Consider the following 17,952-nt stretch of genomic DNA (forward strand, 5'->3'; position numbering starts at 1 on the left):
ACAGAGTCTACACCGAGCAGTTCTACTGCTTAGCAAAGGCAGAGGAGAGAGGGGAAATCAGCAGTACAGCAAACAGGCTCCCATGTAATGTCAACACCAGTGCTTTTCCTAGAGAGTTTATCTGGAAAGTCATCGTATTTCTACTCCAAGACAGTTTGCTGATTACCTAAGCACTTGTCTCTGGTGTACCATCTGATAATCAGGCCTGGTCTTTCTTTGTAGACAAAGAGGCCAATAAATCTCAACCTTTGTAAGTGGAGGTGCCTAGACAAAGCCCTTTACTGGCATTTAGCAAAATTAGTATTTTTCAGAAAACATAAACCAGCAGAAAGTCAATAACAAGTGCTGGAGCAGTTCAGGCAGCAGCTCTGCAAGAGCACATCCTGGCTGTGTCTCTGGGGTCTCAAGTGAACCTACACCAGTGGCACAGGGATGATCTCTGCACTACCTAGCAGCACCCCACTGATTAGTAAGGTTCACTAGTGGCTCTCAGGGCAGGGTTTCAAACTCAGCCCCATACACTGGCCCCAGGAACAAGACCAGTTAAACCTCCAGCCATGATTCCACTCTTGGACCTCTTGCCAGACCCCTGCAACAGGCCAGGGGACTGCCAAGCCAGGGGTCAGGAAGGACAGGGGTCATGCTGGGCACTAAGTAGCAAGAAGTACAATGTGGAGGTGACCAGGAGCCAGTGACATCAAGGCTAGGATTAAAACCAGCCTCCTAATCCATGCTGTTAATAACACAGGACTTGCCAAACCTGGTAGTGCAGCCTTTTTGTACCATTGATACACACAGGTGGGGGCTCTGCAATCATTTTGCCTGCTGGTCTCAGTACTGCCCATTTTCACCCAGCTCTGGACATGATGCCAGACCGAGGTTCATGTCAGAGTCTGCAGCAGAATGCTGACCTGAGACATCTGTGCCATCCTGCAAAAGCACAGCCATCACAAACACACAGACACACTCAGCTTCACTTGCTTCAAGGCCCCACACAGGAGACACAAACATTTGGTTCAGACCCCCGAGAGCAAGAGAAGTGGAAGAAACCATCACTGCAGTACAGAAGCATTGGATGGGCTGACTGTTGGTCACAAGGTCATCATCTAGAGAACTTCTGAATGTCCCTAGATTGCAGCAGGCTGGAGGCTCTGTTCATCTCATGAAGCTGAACCACAAGCACACACCAAACAAGTCATGCAGATTCTTGTGCAAGAACAGAGATGCAGTCTTTTGAAATGGGAAAGGATGCAATAGAGAGATTCCCAAGAAGCAGTTTTGGTGGGAGTTAATGAGACAACTTCTCTCCAGAATTTAGATGACTTGCAAGGCCGACATTTTGCGCTCAGCTCTAGAAGATGACGTTGTCTTTAGCAAAGATCAGGTGCAAGCTGTGAGATTTATCACATTTGTACAAGCATATGTCCAGCAAGTCTCATGGGGATAAGGACAGCCAAAGTAGTTGCCCAGCCTTCTAGCATTAAGGTTGCAAAACCATTTTCATTATAACCCTCTGTTCTCACACATTTATAGCTTTCTGAAAGCTCTTCTCTGGGGAATAATGTTTTCTGTGCTTAGTCTTTTTTTAAGTTTAAATAAAATACCTTCATACAGTTTTGAGTTACAGGAGAATAAAAATAAGTATTTGTTTTTACAATGTGAAAATATGGAAGGGGCTGGTTGGTTCTGGAGGGGACTCCACCTAACACAGAGGAGTCATTTTTCATCAGATTAGTACAGGTGGGACAAGTCCTCCACGGGCTTAAGCCTGTAGCCACAGAGGTAGGGGAAAACACACCATGGTGTTGATGACAAGACAGGGACAGAATGAAGAACTTGAATACACTGATTCCCACAGTCAGTATTTTAGTCATTGAGCTGATTCAAAATTGAATCAATGGACTGACAGGAAAAAAAAAATCAAAGCAAAAGGAACTTAAAGTTTCTTTTGATGATTATAGCAAGGAAGGAAAACACACTTTGAAAAACAGTTAACTTTTTGGGTTGAATTAAAAAAAAAACACAAAAAAAACCAACCTCAAATCAGGAACTTAAAGTTTCTTTTGATGATTATAGCAAGGAGGGAAAACACACTTTGAAAAACAGTTAATTTTTTTGGTTGAATTAAAAAAAAACACAAAAAAACCATCTCAAATCAACAACAAAATCAAACCCCCACTCCTCAACTCTTCTGAACCCTCAGGAATCGCATTTACTACCTTCATTTCATATCTGGGGAAAGGTGGCCACAGCTCAAGAGCAGCTGTCCTCAGCAATGAGAGTAAGCAAGTAAAGAGCAATCATTTATTCTCCAGCAATCATTTCAAGTGGCCCACAATTACAATATCAAAAAAGAAAGTCTTAAAAATACAAACATGAATTATCCTACTGCTCTGAAGGACTCCCCAAATCCTAACATACAGGCCCAAAGGAGAGTCATTTAGTGACTCTGAACCACATCTGCACAGCACTGTCTTTCCTCAGCCCATGCTCTCTTTGACCTTCCCCACCACAGAGGAGAACAGCAGAATCACAAGAGCTCATAAAGAGGTTACAGGATTTTGAACATTGGTTAACACGAGTGTGATTATTTGGTGGTCACCCAATTGAGACATTTGTTAGCTGTAAATAAAATTATCTTAGTTATCAGATCACAGCCATAGTTATTTATGAATCCAAACTGAGGTCTTTACACACTACTGCAATAACAAAAAATTATTCTCTTTGTCAGTAACTCAAGGCTGGCATGACACACTGCTTTGCAGCTGCACCATGAAGAGGCGACCTGAGTCCCTGGTGCAATGGAAACCTGCTTCCCAGAGAGACTCTTGGAGCACCAGGGAACCTTTGCACTTTACCTCTGTACAGAAGGGCGTAAGCTGGGGATGCACCACAGGCTGAACATACATGTGAAAGGTGGATTCGATCTCCATCGTCCTGCCATTCAGCTTCAGGATAGGGAATTCGATGATTTCCTGAATAGGGCAAAAAGAAAAGCAGCTGTTCATTTAAAACAAAACAAGAAATGAAGCTGGAAATTATCCCATCTGCAAGGTGGCCTGATAGTCCCAAACTACAATATACTCAACATAAAGCTCTGCAGAAGTGGGAAGGTGGTGCCACAGCACAGAGCACATCCAACACCACCAGAACAGACGAGAATGGTGCTGATGCTCATTGCAGCTGGGACAGGCTGCAAGGAGGTTTCTGTGCTCAGCACTGCAGCTGCACACATCACTGCCCAACCTGAACCTAAGGAAGGTGGTCTCACACCACTCCCATATTCCCATACCCACAGAATATGAAGCTGTACTTTCAATGGGCTCACAGCTGTTTAGCAAGGACATCGCAGGGGCTGTGCCCTCCCCAAGAGCAGTCTCAACCTTTCCAGCCCACCATCCCTTTAGGGGACACCATCAGACAGACAGCAGGGACTACTGCATGAAGCACCTCCTTCTCTGGAGAGGCTGAGGAGGACTGCCCTCCTCCAACAGACTGAGGAGAGGAGCCGAAAGCTCCCCCCAGATCCATCCCTATGGGATACAGCACAGTAGCAAGCCCTGCTTCATTTTCCTCTTTGTAGCCAATTTATGCTGATAGGGAAATAAAAACGTTCCTTCATCAGAAGAATGTTCAATTATTTGAATAATCAGCAATCAAAAATTTACATGAACCTGTTAATAAAAAGTTTAAACAAATCCAGTTGCGATGGATTTCTCAATTATTAAAAAATATACATGAAATTAAAAAAGCCGCCCACTGAATAAAAGCGATAAAATCCTTTGTGTTCACCCCCCTCCTTCTCCACTCCCTTTCCTCCTTCTAGTTTAATGTAAGAGGAGAAGTGACAATTTGTTTGGTGTCTTTAAAGAATAATTTGTCTATGTTATTTAATAGAGATCCATGGCACCAAGGTTCTGGAGTGCAAATGAGCCTGCTGAGTGATATCCATGCAACAAGCCTCTCAAATCACTTCTGGAGAAAAACAGAGAGAGGGAGAGAGAATAAAAAAAATATTGCTTTTTAATATTCAAAAACAGTTTGCAAAATTTAATCAAAGCAGAGCAAAAGCTAACATTTTTACCACTTTGACATTTTTATTAGTGCTTTCATAAATTTTTAAAACATGAATGGAATTAGTTTAACAACAAAAAAAAAACTGCCTAAAAACATCTGGAAGAGACAAATAAGAAATAATAAAAAATGAAAAAAAAATCCAACTCCTGTGAGTAAAATTAGCATGTGAAAAATGCAGCCGCTGCAGAGGAACTAACACACTTTTTTGGACTGTGGTTGCAACCCTCATGACCTGCAGGCGGAAATTATCATGAGGTTACATATATGAGCTGATGACATCACCACCCCACCAGGCAGCGGGAGGGCAAGAAGCTGGGTGGGTAAATGGAAAGAACAGATAATTTAAATAGCCAGGAGAAACACCCAATTTCCATGGTGGGCAGAGCCCAGAGACAGAGCAGAGCAGCTCCCCAGTGCAGCAGGGGCACAGCTCAGACCAGGGCACATGGAGAGCATGTGCTGCTGAGATTGAAAGTTAGAAAAAGATGTAAAAATCAAATAAAGTGTTAACAGTGTGGAAGTGCCCAGGTGTAGACATTGAGCAGTGAAGCTGCACAGGACGCATGGCTTAAGCATTTCCTCATGGTCTGCTGTGCCACTCCCTGTGCATGCTGGGCTGGATGAGGCAGAGCAGATGGCTGGGCACATCCTTCCCTACTGCCATATCACCCCACTGGGAGTCACCAAGTTTTGCCAGGAAAGAGAGCAAACTTGACCCAGGGGCTCCAAGGGAAGGAGAAGACACATGCCAAACACTTGAGTATTAGCTGGATTGCCTTTTGTGGTGCAGCCAAACTCACCAGCTTCAGCCACCCAAAAGGACCCATGGAAACCCAAGAGAGTAAGAAATGCTGGATACAGCTCATCCTCTCCTCAAAAGGGCCACCACACAGAGGCTCTGAAAGCAGCAAACTTCTGTTTAGAAGGAAAACAGACTGCAAAGTTTGAAGTTAACAGACAGCCTGCCATAACAGAGCCAGGCTTAACTTCAGAATAACACCATTCCATCTTTCAAATGGGTCTGGGGCATCTCATTGCCCTTTAGGCCTGCATCCCTCCCAGAGGGTGATCATGGAAGCAGGCAAGCTCACAGCAAGGCAAGACAAACATTTCCCTTTCCAGAGAGGGACACACACCGGCTGGATTTCATAGCAGGGCTGTGTTGCAATGCTGGGATGGGCCCTAAGGGATCACAAACATCCTCAGGGGCGATCAACTGGCTGGATGCAAAGCCAGACTGAAAGACAGCCTGCTGCTGATCTGATACACAAAGGCGTCGCTCGCCTTCCAGAACCAAAGGCAAAAAGCAATTCCAGGAGGGTCGGATTAAGACAGACGGAGGAAATAAAAGCCATACTTAAAAAAATGTGGAAAATTTCACAATATCCAGAATTACTGTAGGTCTGTGGGAAGTCCGTGCCCAGGAGCAGGGGTGGAACCACAGAGGCAGCTAGAGCGTCTTAGGAGAAAGTGCAGCCACTCTCTTGGGCTTATTGGGTCAGTTTTGAAACAAGTGGTAAAGAACCTTTCCCAAAAGGCTGTTTATCTGCACGCTTCCTATAGCGGAGATTTTTCCAGTCTCTGGCAGTGTTTGCTCCACTGGTATCTAAGGCAACAGATACCAGCCCCATGAAATCAGCCCCACTCCTCACTAACGACGTTAGCCAGTCCTGCAATGAAATTTAACCTGTGACACTGCTGTACTTTTCATTTAAACTTTCATTTGGAGAGAAGCAGTGTTTGGAGACCCTGCAGTTTGTCCTGCTAATAAAGACAAGTGTTGGGACCTTTAAAGGTGCCATTCATCTTTTGCCTTTATTAAATTCAATTTTCTTAAGCCCATGATACATCATGAAATTAAGAGTTGACATTCCTGCAGAAACAAAAATATCTATCAAACATAAACAGAAAGGGGGGAGAAAAGAGGCCTCTATTACCAAGAATTTATGGCTTAAAGTAGATCTGTTTCCACTTTTTTTCTCTCTCTCTCTCTCTTTTTTTTTTTTAACAAGCATATGGTTTGTTTTAGATATCTGAAATGTTATTACAGATCTAGAATTTCATTAGTAATTATTATGAAACGGTGAGCACTTAGACACTCATACACACAACCCCCCAAGAGACTGTGATGCAGGAAGGCAGCCGGGTGCTCTCTCATGTTTCACAGCAGCCCGGTGAGCTCAACATGCTCAGCTCCATCTCCACCATTCAAGGACCTTCACTGCTTCTTCCCAGGCAGGAAAGGTGGAGGAAAGCAGCAGGAGGGAGTTAAGGGCAGAGAGATTCACTGACACTTCCTTTCTTCTATCAGAGCCTGATCATCTCTAAGTGTTACCTTGAGATCCTCACATGTATCCACTCCGACACAGAGTAAATGTTCCAACTTCGGCAGTGATTTGTGCCAGCAGCATTTGGGGCTTCTAAGCCTTCTCTCTGCCCCCACCGCCAGCTTTTCCTTATAGCACAACCAGGAGTTATGGATGTGCTAAAATAATGCTGAGGGTGTCCAGAGGCTGCAAATAGCCGTGAGCTACCAGAAGAACAAATGTACTCATTTGAATTTTGCGAGCACTGCAATTAGGTATTTTATTTAGCACTGCAAAGTAACTTGAAAGGAAATCCAGGATTCAAACCACCACCAATAAATAAGCGGCTTTTTATTTTCCTTTCATTGTCAGAGAAGTTGAACATGTTTTCTATTGAGAAATTCTGCACAAGGCTCCCAATTACAGGCATTTGCATTTATATTGTTGGAACACAGAGCTTCTAAAATCAATATTAACACGCTTAAAGAAAAAAACATCGGCACACTGTCCCTCCCCTCAGCTGTGCCCCCAAACACAGTAACAATAGGAACCTACAGAGCCAGAGGCTTATACAGATCCATTACCAGGTCCACTCTCTTTATAACACTCCTACATTTACTATTTCAAGGTACTCCAAGCAAATCTATGTGACAGCTTCCTCAGAACTTTTGTCCTTCTGAAAAACCAAGGGTTTAAAAAAAAGTTCCAGGTAGAAGTCTCCTGTGCAACCTGGCTGTCCCTAGCCAGTGTGTTGAGCAGCAGCTGGGTAACTGTGGAATGGCTAGGGACTTTCTTCTAAGAGGGATTTGAAAAATTCTTAATGGCATGTGAAAGCACTGCTGTAAACCCAGCCCTTCCTTACCCAGTTGTCCTATATGAAACTCCCTTCCCTTTAACACCAGAGGAGGGATGCATCAATTCAGCTGTCTTGATCTTCTTGCTAATAAAAGAAATGAACAAGCACAAGACTATACTTGCTAAACAATTTCCAGTCAGAGAAGAAAGCACCTGAAATTACCCTAATTCCCACAGAGGAATCTTTTTGCTTATCCTTTTTGCTTATCATTATAGAGAAAGAACAAAGTGCCAACAAGAGCTTCCCAGCTCTCAAAACCTTTTAATCCAGACGCCCATGTACAAAGTGGACAGGGCACGGCACGCTCCAGGACACAGAGTTATATATTTGAGGAAGACTGTATGGCCTATTCAGTTCAAAAACTACCAGACAATAATTTATCCCTCACTCTAACCCCCATGTGAAGAAGTTTAATAAACACAAGAATAAAAGATGCCCATAAAAATCAGAGCTGACTGTTCAAAATGCAATAAAAACAAGCTGAGGCTGTTGAGAGAAATGGATTTTGTCTGATAAGGAAAAGCATAAAACTTCTTACCAAAAGAACCATTTACACCTTCAAAAAAGGTAAGGGCAGAAGAGGCAAGGGAGTGTCTGTGGAGGGACAGAGCTTCAGCATCAGCTCATTTTGTTTAGGGATGGTTCCCCCCCTCCTCTTTAAAGAAAAAAAAGTCATTTTATGCACAAGGAGCTTATTTCTTAAACAAACACTCGTGTTTTTGATTTACACCACGGGCTGCTCCTAAATAATTTATGGCGGGTTAAATTTATTGCACAGCCCTGGCCGGCTGCAAATTCGAATTGCCAAATAATTAGATTTTAGGGCAATGCTTATAAATTATCCGCCGATTTGTCCGGACTTGTTTGTCAGTTGCTTTGTGCTTCGGGTCATCTTTGGCATTTCGCTGTTTGTGTTTTAATTGCTGATTTACACTTTGACAGATGAGAGTTGATGCCTCCAAGATCGGGGAGAGGGTGTGGGGGCGTTGAAGAGCAGAGAGAATCAGAGCTTTTAAAGCCTTGTGATTTTCTTTTTTTTTCCAAGGCAATTAAAATCGAAAAGGGACATAGTAAGGACAGCACTAGCCTAACAGATCTGCCTCCCCAGTTTCCATCTTCTGCCTTAATTATTATTTTAACTAAAGCCATTTCCAAGTGAGCAGCCTTGCACTGGCCCTCAGGGAGAGTAACCAAGATGACCTCATAGGTCTTTTCCCACTTCTAAATTTTTATTAAACTAACCAAAATAAGCACCATAAAGGCAACACCTCTCCAGTGCAGAACAGCAGGACTTCTGCTGAATCAGGGCTATGCTGGCTTTCCAAAGGATGTCTGCCTGCACACACACCATGGAGCCTCTCAGCGCCTCAGTCCCGGCTAAGTTACTCTGTGTACTGATTAAACCTATCAAAACGTCTTTGGGGATGCAGCTGACCTCCAAATTTCTTTTTTCTATCACTACCTAGCTTAAAATACACATGAGCACACACCTAACAATTCGATACATTTAAAAGTACTATTATATCCTAGAAAAGCATGAAGGGAAATAGACAAAAAACAAAGGGGAAAAAAAAAAGAGAACTGGAAGGAACATGGGAAGATCATGAAACACTGGGATAAGATGATATGAAGAAAAATTCTGCTGCCTGACCATTGATTATCCACTGTTTATTCTTCCCTCTGCTCTCAGGTGAATCACACTGCTTACCTCCAATACTCAGGCACTGAAGCCCAATGTCAAATGCTGGATTTCCTCAAAGATAAATTTTGAGTTGCATTTTGGGTTCTGCACTGACATCAAACGTAGCTCTTATTTCCCAGTGCTGCCTTACAACTCTGAGGGTGAGGGACCATTTCTCTTTCTTTAATAGAAGCTGAAATCCCCATCTAATCACATGCCTCCAGGAGCTTCAGCTTTAAAAGAGACATCTAGTCCATGCACCTGCCTGAGGGCAGCATCATCACCCCCTAAATAATTTCTGACTTTGTCTAGGCTGTTTTTACCGACTCCAATAAGAGAGACTCACATACTCCCCAGGCACTCACTCTATCCTCCTGTTTCATTAGTCTTATCATTGGATAAGTTTTCCTAATGTCTAATCTGAATTTCCCTTGCTGTTGTTTAAATTCCCGATTGCTCTTCCTACCCACAGCAGACACAGGCCAGAACATTGCCTTTGTCATTTTTGTAACAAAGACCTCATCTTATATACACCTCTCATCACTGCTTTAAACACAACCCCAGTGCCATCCAGTCTGCACTCACAGCTGCACTTTGCAGACTCCTGGTCACACTCACTGATTCTCTTATTCACTCTCTTGAAATGGTATATTTTTTTTCTTCTAAAGAGTAGGGAATACGAAGTGAAGTACTTCATCAGCTTAAGTCCCTTCTCAAAGGGCCAAGAACAGGAGGATCCACATCTTGCAAATAACACTTTTCTCCTAAACTTACCACTGTGATACTTGGAAGTTTTTCATGCCTGCCATTGCACCTGAAATCTTGACAGCAGGCTCACAACCCTTGTCCTGCCATCCTTAACAAAACTTTCAGTAATCATTTTCTCCCAGGCTGGTTCCTACCTCTCACCACCACCATCATCTCTCCCTGCCAAAATCCACTATTTTGATCTTTCCAGCAGGACCCAGACATCAAGAATAAGGCAGAATCTCCCTCTTTTCACACATGGGATGAGAAATATAGACCATCAGACATGAACACTTCAGTGTGTTTCTTCAAGCACTATTGACATATATTTAACCACCCAGAACATCTCTACTGACACAGCCAACAACAATTTAAGCTTGACAGTTTGGGAGAAGTTTAGCACTCAGACCAAGTTAAAAACAGCACACACACACATTTCCAAGTATTACCTTTCCACTGCAAGATGGCAACTACACTATATCCTTTTTCATATCCACTCCTCTCTATGGCAGACAAAGAGCCTCTGCAGTCCCTGTTGCAGAATTATCAGATCATTTCAAGTCCCAACCTCTTCACCTGATATTGAGCAGGACAAATGATCAATGTTCCCAACGACACTAAAACATCTGGGATGGGTAGAAAGGGCACATTAGTGCATGTAAATGAATACCCAGGGTTTTACAGACATCACAACTGGCTGCTGATGACAGCACATTTCTGCCTGACAGAAAGGAACTAAACAACGTTATGAAGAGTTATTTTGCCAGATAACAAGTGCACAGATCAACAAAGACAACGTAGGGATGGTTGCACAGCAAGCTTGGCATAAAGGGGAAAAAGCCCACAAGATTTAAGCATGTCCTGTGTCCTTCTCACTAAAAGAGCTGAGCTGCATTGCTTCTTTATCAGGAAAGTTTTGTTCAAAGTGAAGACAAGACCACTTTAACACGACAAAGACAATTTCTTAGGAACCACAGCAGCCTGAAAAGCACCATCACCAAGTAGCACTAGCTGGGCATTATGCCATGAAAGAATACTGCCTAGTTTTAAAACATTATGCTGGGAGTGATGCAAAATACTTCCTGTACCTCAGAGGCTGCAAAAGAGCAGCAGGCACACACCGATCACCGACAACCACGCCGGGCCATGCACACGGCAGGACAAGCACAGCAAAGATACAAACCTGGGACACCCATCCCCTTCACTTCAGAAATGCACATGATAGGAGTATTTCAAGAAGCACATGTAGTCCTCATCAGTGGCTTTATGGAGAGGCAAACAATCCAGCAGACTTGCACATTCCTGAGCTAGCTTGGATCTTTTCCTTTCAGGGTGACTGCCACTCAACTACTTTCTGCTGTAACAACAAGTCTACTTAACTTTGCAACTTGTCACCTAAACCATGTGTAATGTTTGCACAGCTAAGGATACAGTATTCAAACAGCACAGGTGGGAAATTGCACGGCCGGGATGCATAACTGATGTGGGGTCTCTGCACACTGTGAAAGAAAGGGCAACATGACTGATTGCTTTAAAGCAGTCATCTCATCAGCCTGTCAATAACCAGCCAAAAGCTGAGCAGGTTAGGTCAGGTTAGGACTGCAGTCATTGGCCACCTGAGTGCCTTGGTATTTTAGACTTGTTGCTATAATAATGCTGGGTTTATATCCTTAAATAAAAAATTGCTTTGATTTTTTTTTTTCATACATCAGATGTCTTGCCTGGTGGTCTCACGGCTGTGCTCTCCAGGAGACTTGGGTTCAATAACTGTTCATGTTCTCTAGCTCATCAGGTTTAAAATAAATACAGCTAATTCTGTTGCCTGAAGTCATAACCCACCCTGTCAGATTGATATGGGTCACAGAAAGGTTGTCCCCACTTACTGGGAGAATGAGGGAGGTCTCCAAGGCAAAGTGCATGCAGGTCTGAGACACCAGGTGCAGTGTAACTCTCTAAAGCTACAAGACCTAAAGAAGTTTGTTCAAAAACTCAATGCAAACAGGAAAATTCATTTGAAAGGGCTCTTATATGAACTGTTTCCTGCCACTCTAGGAATTTAAAGCATTCTGATGTAAGAACAATGGCATAGTAACAGTCATAACTGGCAAAGAGGTGATAAATACATACATATTTACTTACCTGTAGTAAAAAGAAAAAAAAAACCTTTAAGTCGCTATGTTACATGCATTTTTTAACAGCATTTCTCTAGAAACAGCATTGTAAGAAGCTGAATGGAGAAGTAGGTAATTAAAACTACACCCAAGCCTAAGATGCATGAAGATAGGTAATTACAGATTAATATTCCACTGTAATACTTATGCTGAATTAAAGTTGCCATGGGAAACAAGCCTGAATTTCTTTATTTTTCAGCAACTCATGATCATCCTCAGTAAAGGTTTTGGCAGGTGATTTCCAGCGCATTGAGCTTAACAGCCACACAAAAACAGTGCAAGAAGAAAGCTGTTACATGGGGATGTCTAGATAGAACAGGCAGGCACAGGCACACACAGGTCGTTTATCCACCTCTGGGTAGGATTGTGACAATGTCCGTTACTGTGTGAGACACCTGCATTCCCATCCTGGCCTTCAGCTGGGATTGCCTCAGTCTCCACAGAAAACTACATGCAAAGCACACAGAAGGTACCTTGCAGCCTGCTCCCCAGCAGCCGAGAGATCCCTCCATCGCCTCCTCCTGCAGCAAGTCTGTGATTTCAAGGACATATTCCTCCTACAAAGTAGCCTCACCTATGGCTCCCAAGGCAGCTTCCCTACCCTCTACCTAGTCACCCTACACAGAGCTTGGCAGGGACTGCACATCTGTTGATATGGCCTAAATTTGGTGGAAATCAGCATCCATTCCCATTACAAGGTCAGTCTATAAATCACAGCAGCTCAGGAACAGAGACACATGACTCAGTTGTCCCTGCTGCAGTAACAAGATCACAGATAGAGCAGGACAGGCAGCTGTACAGATCATCACAGCCACTCCAGCTGTACCTGCCCGTGACTGTGAGCTGGATGTTCAAGGGAAAACACCTGTATTGCTCTTTTACAGCAGCACTCAAGGAAATATACACTGAATCTGATATAACCTTCTCCTGCATTTGTACTGAATATTATCTTACAGAAAGACTGGCTCCTATTTGCTAATACATTTTGCCAATCACAGTATGTACTATGATCATCCAGATTTGTTTGAACACCAAAAATAAATTAGTAACTGAACATCTGCTTAGTCTATATCAGTGTTTATCATTTTATGTTGAAATGGTGAGTGATGTTTTATATTTATTAGTATATCCAGTTTCATCTGACAGCAATTATAATTAAAAATTCTCCTGAAATAACAATCTAAATGCATGCCTAACAGAGTAGAAGTATCTAGGATACACTAACAAAAAAAAAATCAAGATTTTTTGCATTTAAAAAGTATTGTTTAGGAGGACACATAAAACATTGTCTGTAAACAATTTATTCTTCTGCTTCTGGTCACAACCTTCTTCAGCAATGAGATCTGAACATTTCGTATTTTCCCTTTACAGAGAGTTTGAAAGAGGCAAATTACTACTTCCAAAATGATTACCAATTTGAGTGAATCTGAGACACTGAACACCTGAAAAAACTGACATGAGAAAACACAACTTTATCACTACCAAAAGCTCATTTAGCAGCTCAGCTACTCCTAGATCCAGCTCCTTCTACCAGGTCAGAGATCTAATGCCCTTCTACACTTCCAGGCAGCAGACATACAGAGCTTGAATTTTATTTGATTTTGATTTAAGTGGCTTTAATAAATTAGAGATTAACATCATATATAGAAGGCTAATTTCAAATTCAGCTTTGAACAGATCTGATTTCTACCTTCAGACTTTTTATATTTAAAACAAATAATTTCTTTTCATCCACTCGGCTGAAGTTGAAGGCAAGATACTGAGCTTGCTGACTGAAAGAGGCACACCTTCTTACTGCATTAATAAAGGCAGCCACAGATCTGAATCAGTGGAGCTGCTTAACACAGTCATTGAAAGCACTGACCATCATAAACATTGATGTCTACAAGGACAGAGGGACAAAAGAGCAAGACTCCCACTTATTAATGCATCTTCTCATGAAGCTAAAACTCCATATGTATCCAGCTCTTGGGCTGACAGTGTATAAAAGCAGGTACTTATAAACTCTTACCAGACAGTAAAAGAAAAAACTCAGAGCTGAAAAATGAAATACACCACCACCGTTCAGGGTCCACCAACCTCCGCAGAATGACAGCTCCCAACTGACCCCAGTGGGCTTCGGATCACATTCCAAAGGCACAAGGTAAGCTTTAAAGAGATGCGAGAGGCCAGACATAAACATCTCTTACTGCCAACCCCTAATGACCTTTGGATGGCTAAAACACTACATGACACAGACTGTGCAGTTAAAACCCCCCACACCTTCTTTTCTCTCTGGGATGGTCCCATTATTCATGCATGCATCCAGAAAACCAATAAAGCTGAGCAGTTTCTATGTGTATATAAACAAGCACTTTGATGGAGGGGCGTATCTTCTGAAAGCAGTCAGAAGTCAGGGCTGCGAGGATGCTCCCACTCCTTTGTGGGTGTAGGGCAGAGAACATGAAGGACCCTCAAGCCTGACACAGGAGTGAGTGGTAAAGCACAGGGCAGTGGCCACAAGGCACTCAGCCAGCAGTCTCAGCCACCAGAGCCACAATGCAGATGGCTTCCCAGGGGAATACCACTGTCCTTGACCCTCCTTGATCCCCATTACAGAGGCCACACCACGAGACCTCAGAGAGAGATCAGGCAATGTGAAAGAGAATGGAAATGAAGGGGTCTTCAGGGCTCACGAATGAGCATGAAGGACTTCCCCAGGGATAAAGCCAGCAAGGCTGCCAGTTACAGAGGAGCACGAGTAAATACAACGGGAGGGGGAGCAGATGTGGCAGTCACACATCTTAGTGTACATAAAAAGATAGCTCTTTCAGTAGTTTCTTGTAAAAGGCCAGAATATTCTGAAGAACAGTGAATGAGAAATGTGAAATGTGCTGTATGGTGGCAAGTGAAGTCTTGCAAGATTTTTAGGCTGAACTGGCTAAACTTACAGCTATGTCTATCCACTTAAAGTAACGTGGATCACAGCTTAGCTTAGCTCTGTATGCACAGCCTTCTCATCAAATCCCACTGCATTTGAATTTCATTGTATCTAGATTTTTATTTTGCAGGTATTAAAATAAAAGCAAAAAAAATATCAGTATCACAGTGAAGATCAGCACATGACCATTTCCAGCTCCCAGCTCTGACCTCAGACCAAACCTCCAAAACCTGTCTATCAATCCTGCAGAGAAAGATCCTGTCACCAAAACTTTGCAGAAAACATCACTGAAATGCATGGTACAGTCACCATGACATACAGCCTAAGAGTGAAGAGGACAAAAGCCATGCTGGTCAGCAAAGACATAAGAGGTAGGTAAGGGCATCAACTGAAGTCTCATTTTATAAAGTTTCCAGATTTTGGCAGTCACCTTCAGCCTTTCTAGCTACATTGAGACCCATGTAGCAAAAGTAATTTCTTTATTTGTCAAACTAATTTGCTGGTGAGGATGTGAGGGACTGACAGCCCTTTCAACACATTATATGATGCAGACAGGCACTGAACACAGCAGACTGGAAAAACAACACTGAAGAACATCTCCACCTTAAAGGTGCTATCTCACCAACAAAATATATAGCAGATCAGCATTGGCCCAGACCATTACTTTCCCTGGCAAGGACTTGGGGACAAAGCTCCTTAAAACAGTAGTAATCATATTCCACTCATGCTCCTTTTTACTGCCAGCTGTAAACTAGCTCCACATGCATCATGGTTTTGCATCAAAATGTGCACAGACCAAGCCCATATCCAAAGGGACAAGGTAGATCCAATTTACAGCTTTGACAGGTCTGTGCACCCGAGGCGGAGCATGCGGGAAATAGCCTGATATCTCACTTGGGGAGCGGTTAAGAGCCTGCTAGCAGAACTGGATGCAGAGCCACAACAGCCTCCCACAAAGAGCCAGCAAAAGAGCAGGGAATTTGCTATCCATTTTTCAAGAAACACAAAGAACAGGCAGCACCCACCAAGGCACTACTGGGGAAGACAGGAGCCAAGTCTGATCCAACTTGCAGCAACCTTTTGTTGGGACAAGCACAAGGGAAACACACACGCTGCATTGAGTCACTTCAGTCATGAGACACCACGCTGAAAACTGCTTAAGCCTTTCAGATAGTTGAAAAAAAGCAAAAGGAAGTTGTTGTCACCCAATGCAGGCATTACCAACACATGCAGATCAATTGCTTGGCATAGGAGGTTGAGTCCGCTTTAGATCCAGAAATTCTGTTTGTTCGCTACCAACCTAGTATCAGGGGTTTTTGTCTTTTTAGTACAGTTTTCCAGTTAAAAACCTAGGCCCATCCTGATGACAACTGATAATATTTTTACTAATCTGCTCTACAGTACTGTGAATGAACTGTTTGCAGAAAAGTTCTGTACTTCATCTGGATCTCTGCATGTCTCAAGTGGTAGAGCAGTGGAAGATCTCTCTGAAGCTGAACTCTTCCTGACTCATTACACTCCAGAGTTAAAACCCAGGCAAGATACCTGATCTTGCTGAAATTATCTACAAACTGTTCTTCTTCTCTACTTAGAAATACCATTATGTTGCACATATTCTCATCATTCAAAATATTCTTTTCCTAAAGCTGTTCGCTACCAACAGTAGAATTTTTCCTTCCAGAATCAAACACAGCTGCCATCTATTAATGCAAGTTTCCAGCCAAAAACTTTTAGACCCTTCCCAGTTCAGACAAATGACAAGTATACATGACTTAAAGCTGTTTTCAGTAACACATGAATTGTCACTTCCTTGATGGAAATCAGACTCCTTTATTCATTCCCACCAAACAGTCCTGGCATTGCTCCTAGCAGGTGACTGGCAAGAGCCCTGGAGAACCAGCAACAGAAAGGAGGTGGGACAAACCAGAAAAAATTAGTGAGCCAGCACTGTTTTTTTCTTTTACCTCTCAGAAGAGCAGCAGTAACTTGCAAGGCAATAATTAACATGATTAACTATTTACCTGAGGATGAATCTGCGGTTTATCACATGTAGCCTCAAAATCCAGCACTAAGAAGTAGTGATATCTCTGTGGAGGGAAGGATGACATTGCTGCCATGGAAGCTCCAAAGCCGTGGGACGCCAGTTTCCTGCTTACGATGGAGCGGAACCCTTCGAGAACACCAGCTGGGAAGAGGGGGGACACAGCTTGTCTTGACCTTGAAAGTAAGTTTGGGGGAAACTTTGCTGCTCCAGTATGGAGAAGTGCTATCATTGAACATCCAGAGGCATCTGAAACTGAAGAGAGACTCACGTTACTCATGCACACCTACATCTTATCTCTACTGGTTCATCCTCCTCTGACAGGAATTCCCTTTGTGCTTCCCAGTGGACGTTCCAGCATCACAAACCTGAAAAAACACAGTAACCTGCTCTAAGCACAACAGATGACATTTGGATTGAGCTCAAGGTGTCCAGAATCACAGGCAACTGAAAATTAACCTCTGCAAACTACTCTAAATTAAGAACTAGACATACACAACAGCCATGGCTCCAGGCACCAGATCACACCCCACTGCTGAACCTCATTAGCAGAACATAACACAAAACAATTAAAACATAGAATATCCAATCTAAACCCTGTTGAAATTTCTGAGGCCTTTTATCTTTTCATATACAAGGGTAAAAATTAAACACAGCAATACACATATCAACACTACATCTTATCCAAACAGCTTGACCCTGAAACATCTGCCAGCTGCACCAAAACATGGCATTTCCATTACAAATCCAGGTGGCTGGTGGCTGGAAGGCTCCTCCCCAGGAAAGTTCTCATTTGCTCTGTATACAAGGTTTCTCAGAGATGTGATTTCAGTGCTACACTCCCCTTCTAATTTCAGGTATTTCTCCCATAGGAGGCTATCAGTTCAACTAATCACACGCAAGTACTGCAGGAAGTGTAAAATGCAAGCAGGACTCTATAGGCTACAGTCTTCCTCCCAAAGAAATACCTCACTCAGCCATCACCTTCTGATACTTTCATCTAACAAACACTATTAAATAAATTGCATTATCCATGTTGAGATGACCTGGATTTCCCCTCCTGCTACTTTTGTTCTAAAACATTGCAGGAAAAAGTTGCCAGGATTGTCACTATCCAAGATGGGTCAGCCTCAGGGCCGTTAATAGATCTACA

At 42.9% G+C, this 17,952-nt stretch overlaps 1 protein-coding gene across 2 annotated transcripts in view; it reads right to left on the reverse strand.

The window, feature by feature from the left end:
• The window catches only part of ERI3 (ERI1 exoribonuclease family member 3), a 119,851-nt gene extending 102,760 nt beyond the window's left edge, over window positions 1-17,091 (reverse strand). For both annotated transcript variants that reach the window (XM_039711433.1, XM_039711434.1), the window contains exons 1-2: window positions 16,780-17,091; window positions 2,859-2,975 (exon numbers count right to left, since the gene is read on the reverse strand). In XM_039711433.1, the coding sequence (XP_039567367.1) occupies window positions 2,859-2,975; window positions 16,780-17,079 (417 nt within the window). In that variant the 5' untranslated portion in view covers window positions 17,080-17,091. The remainder of the gene's footprint in view (window positions 1-2,858; window positions 2,976-16,779) is intronic.
• Between the last annotated feature and the right edge of the window lie 861 nt (window positions 17,092-17,952).

This window comes from Passer montanus, unplaced genomic scaffold (assembly GCF_014805655.1).
Source record: "Passer montanus isolate IOZ18808 unplaced genomic scaffold, ASM1480565v1 scaffold25, whole genome shotgun sequence".
NCBI classification, from domain to species: domain Eukaryota; kingdom Metazoa; phylum Chordata; class Aves; order Passeriformes; family Passeridae; genus Passer; species Passer montanus.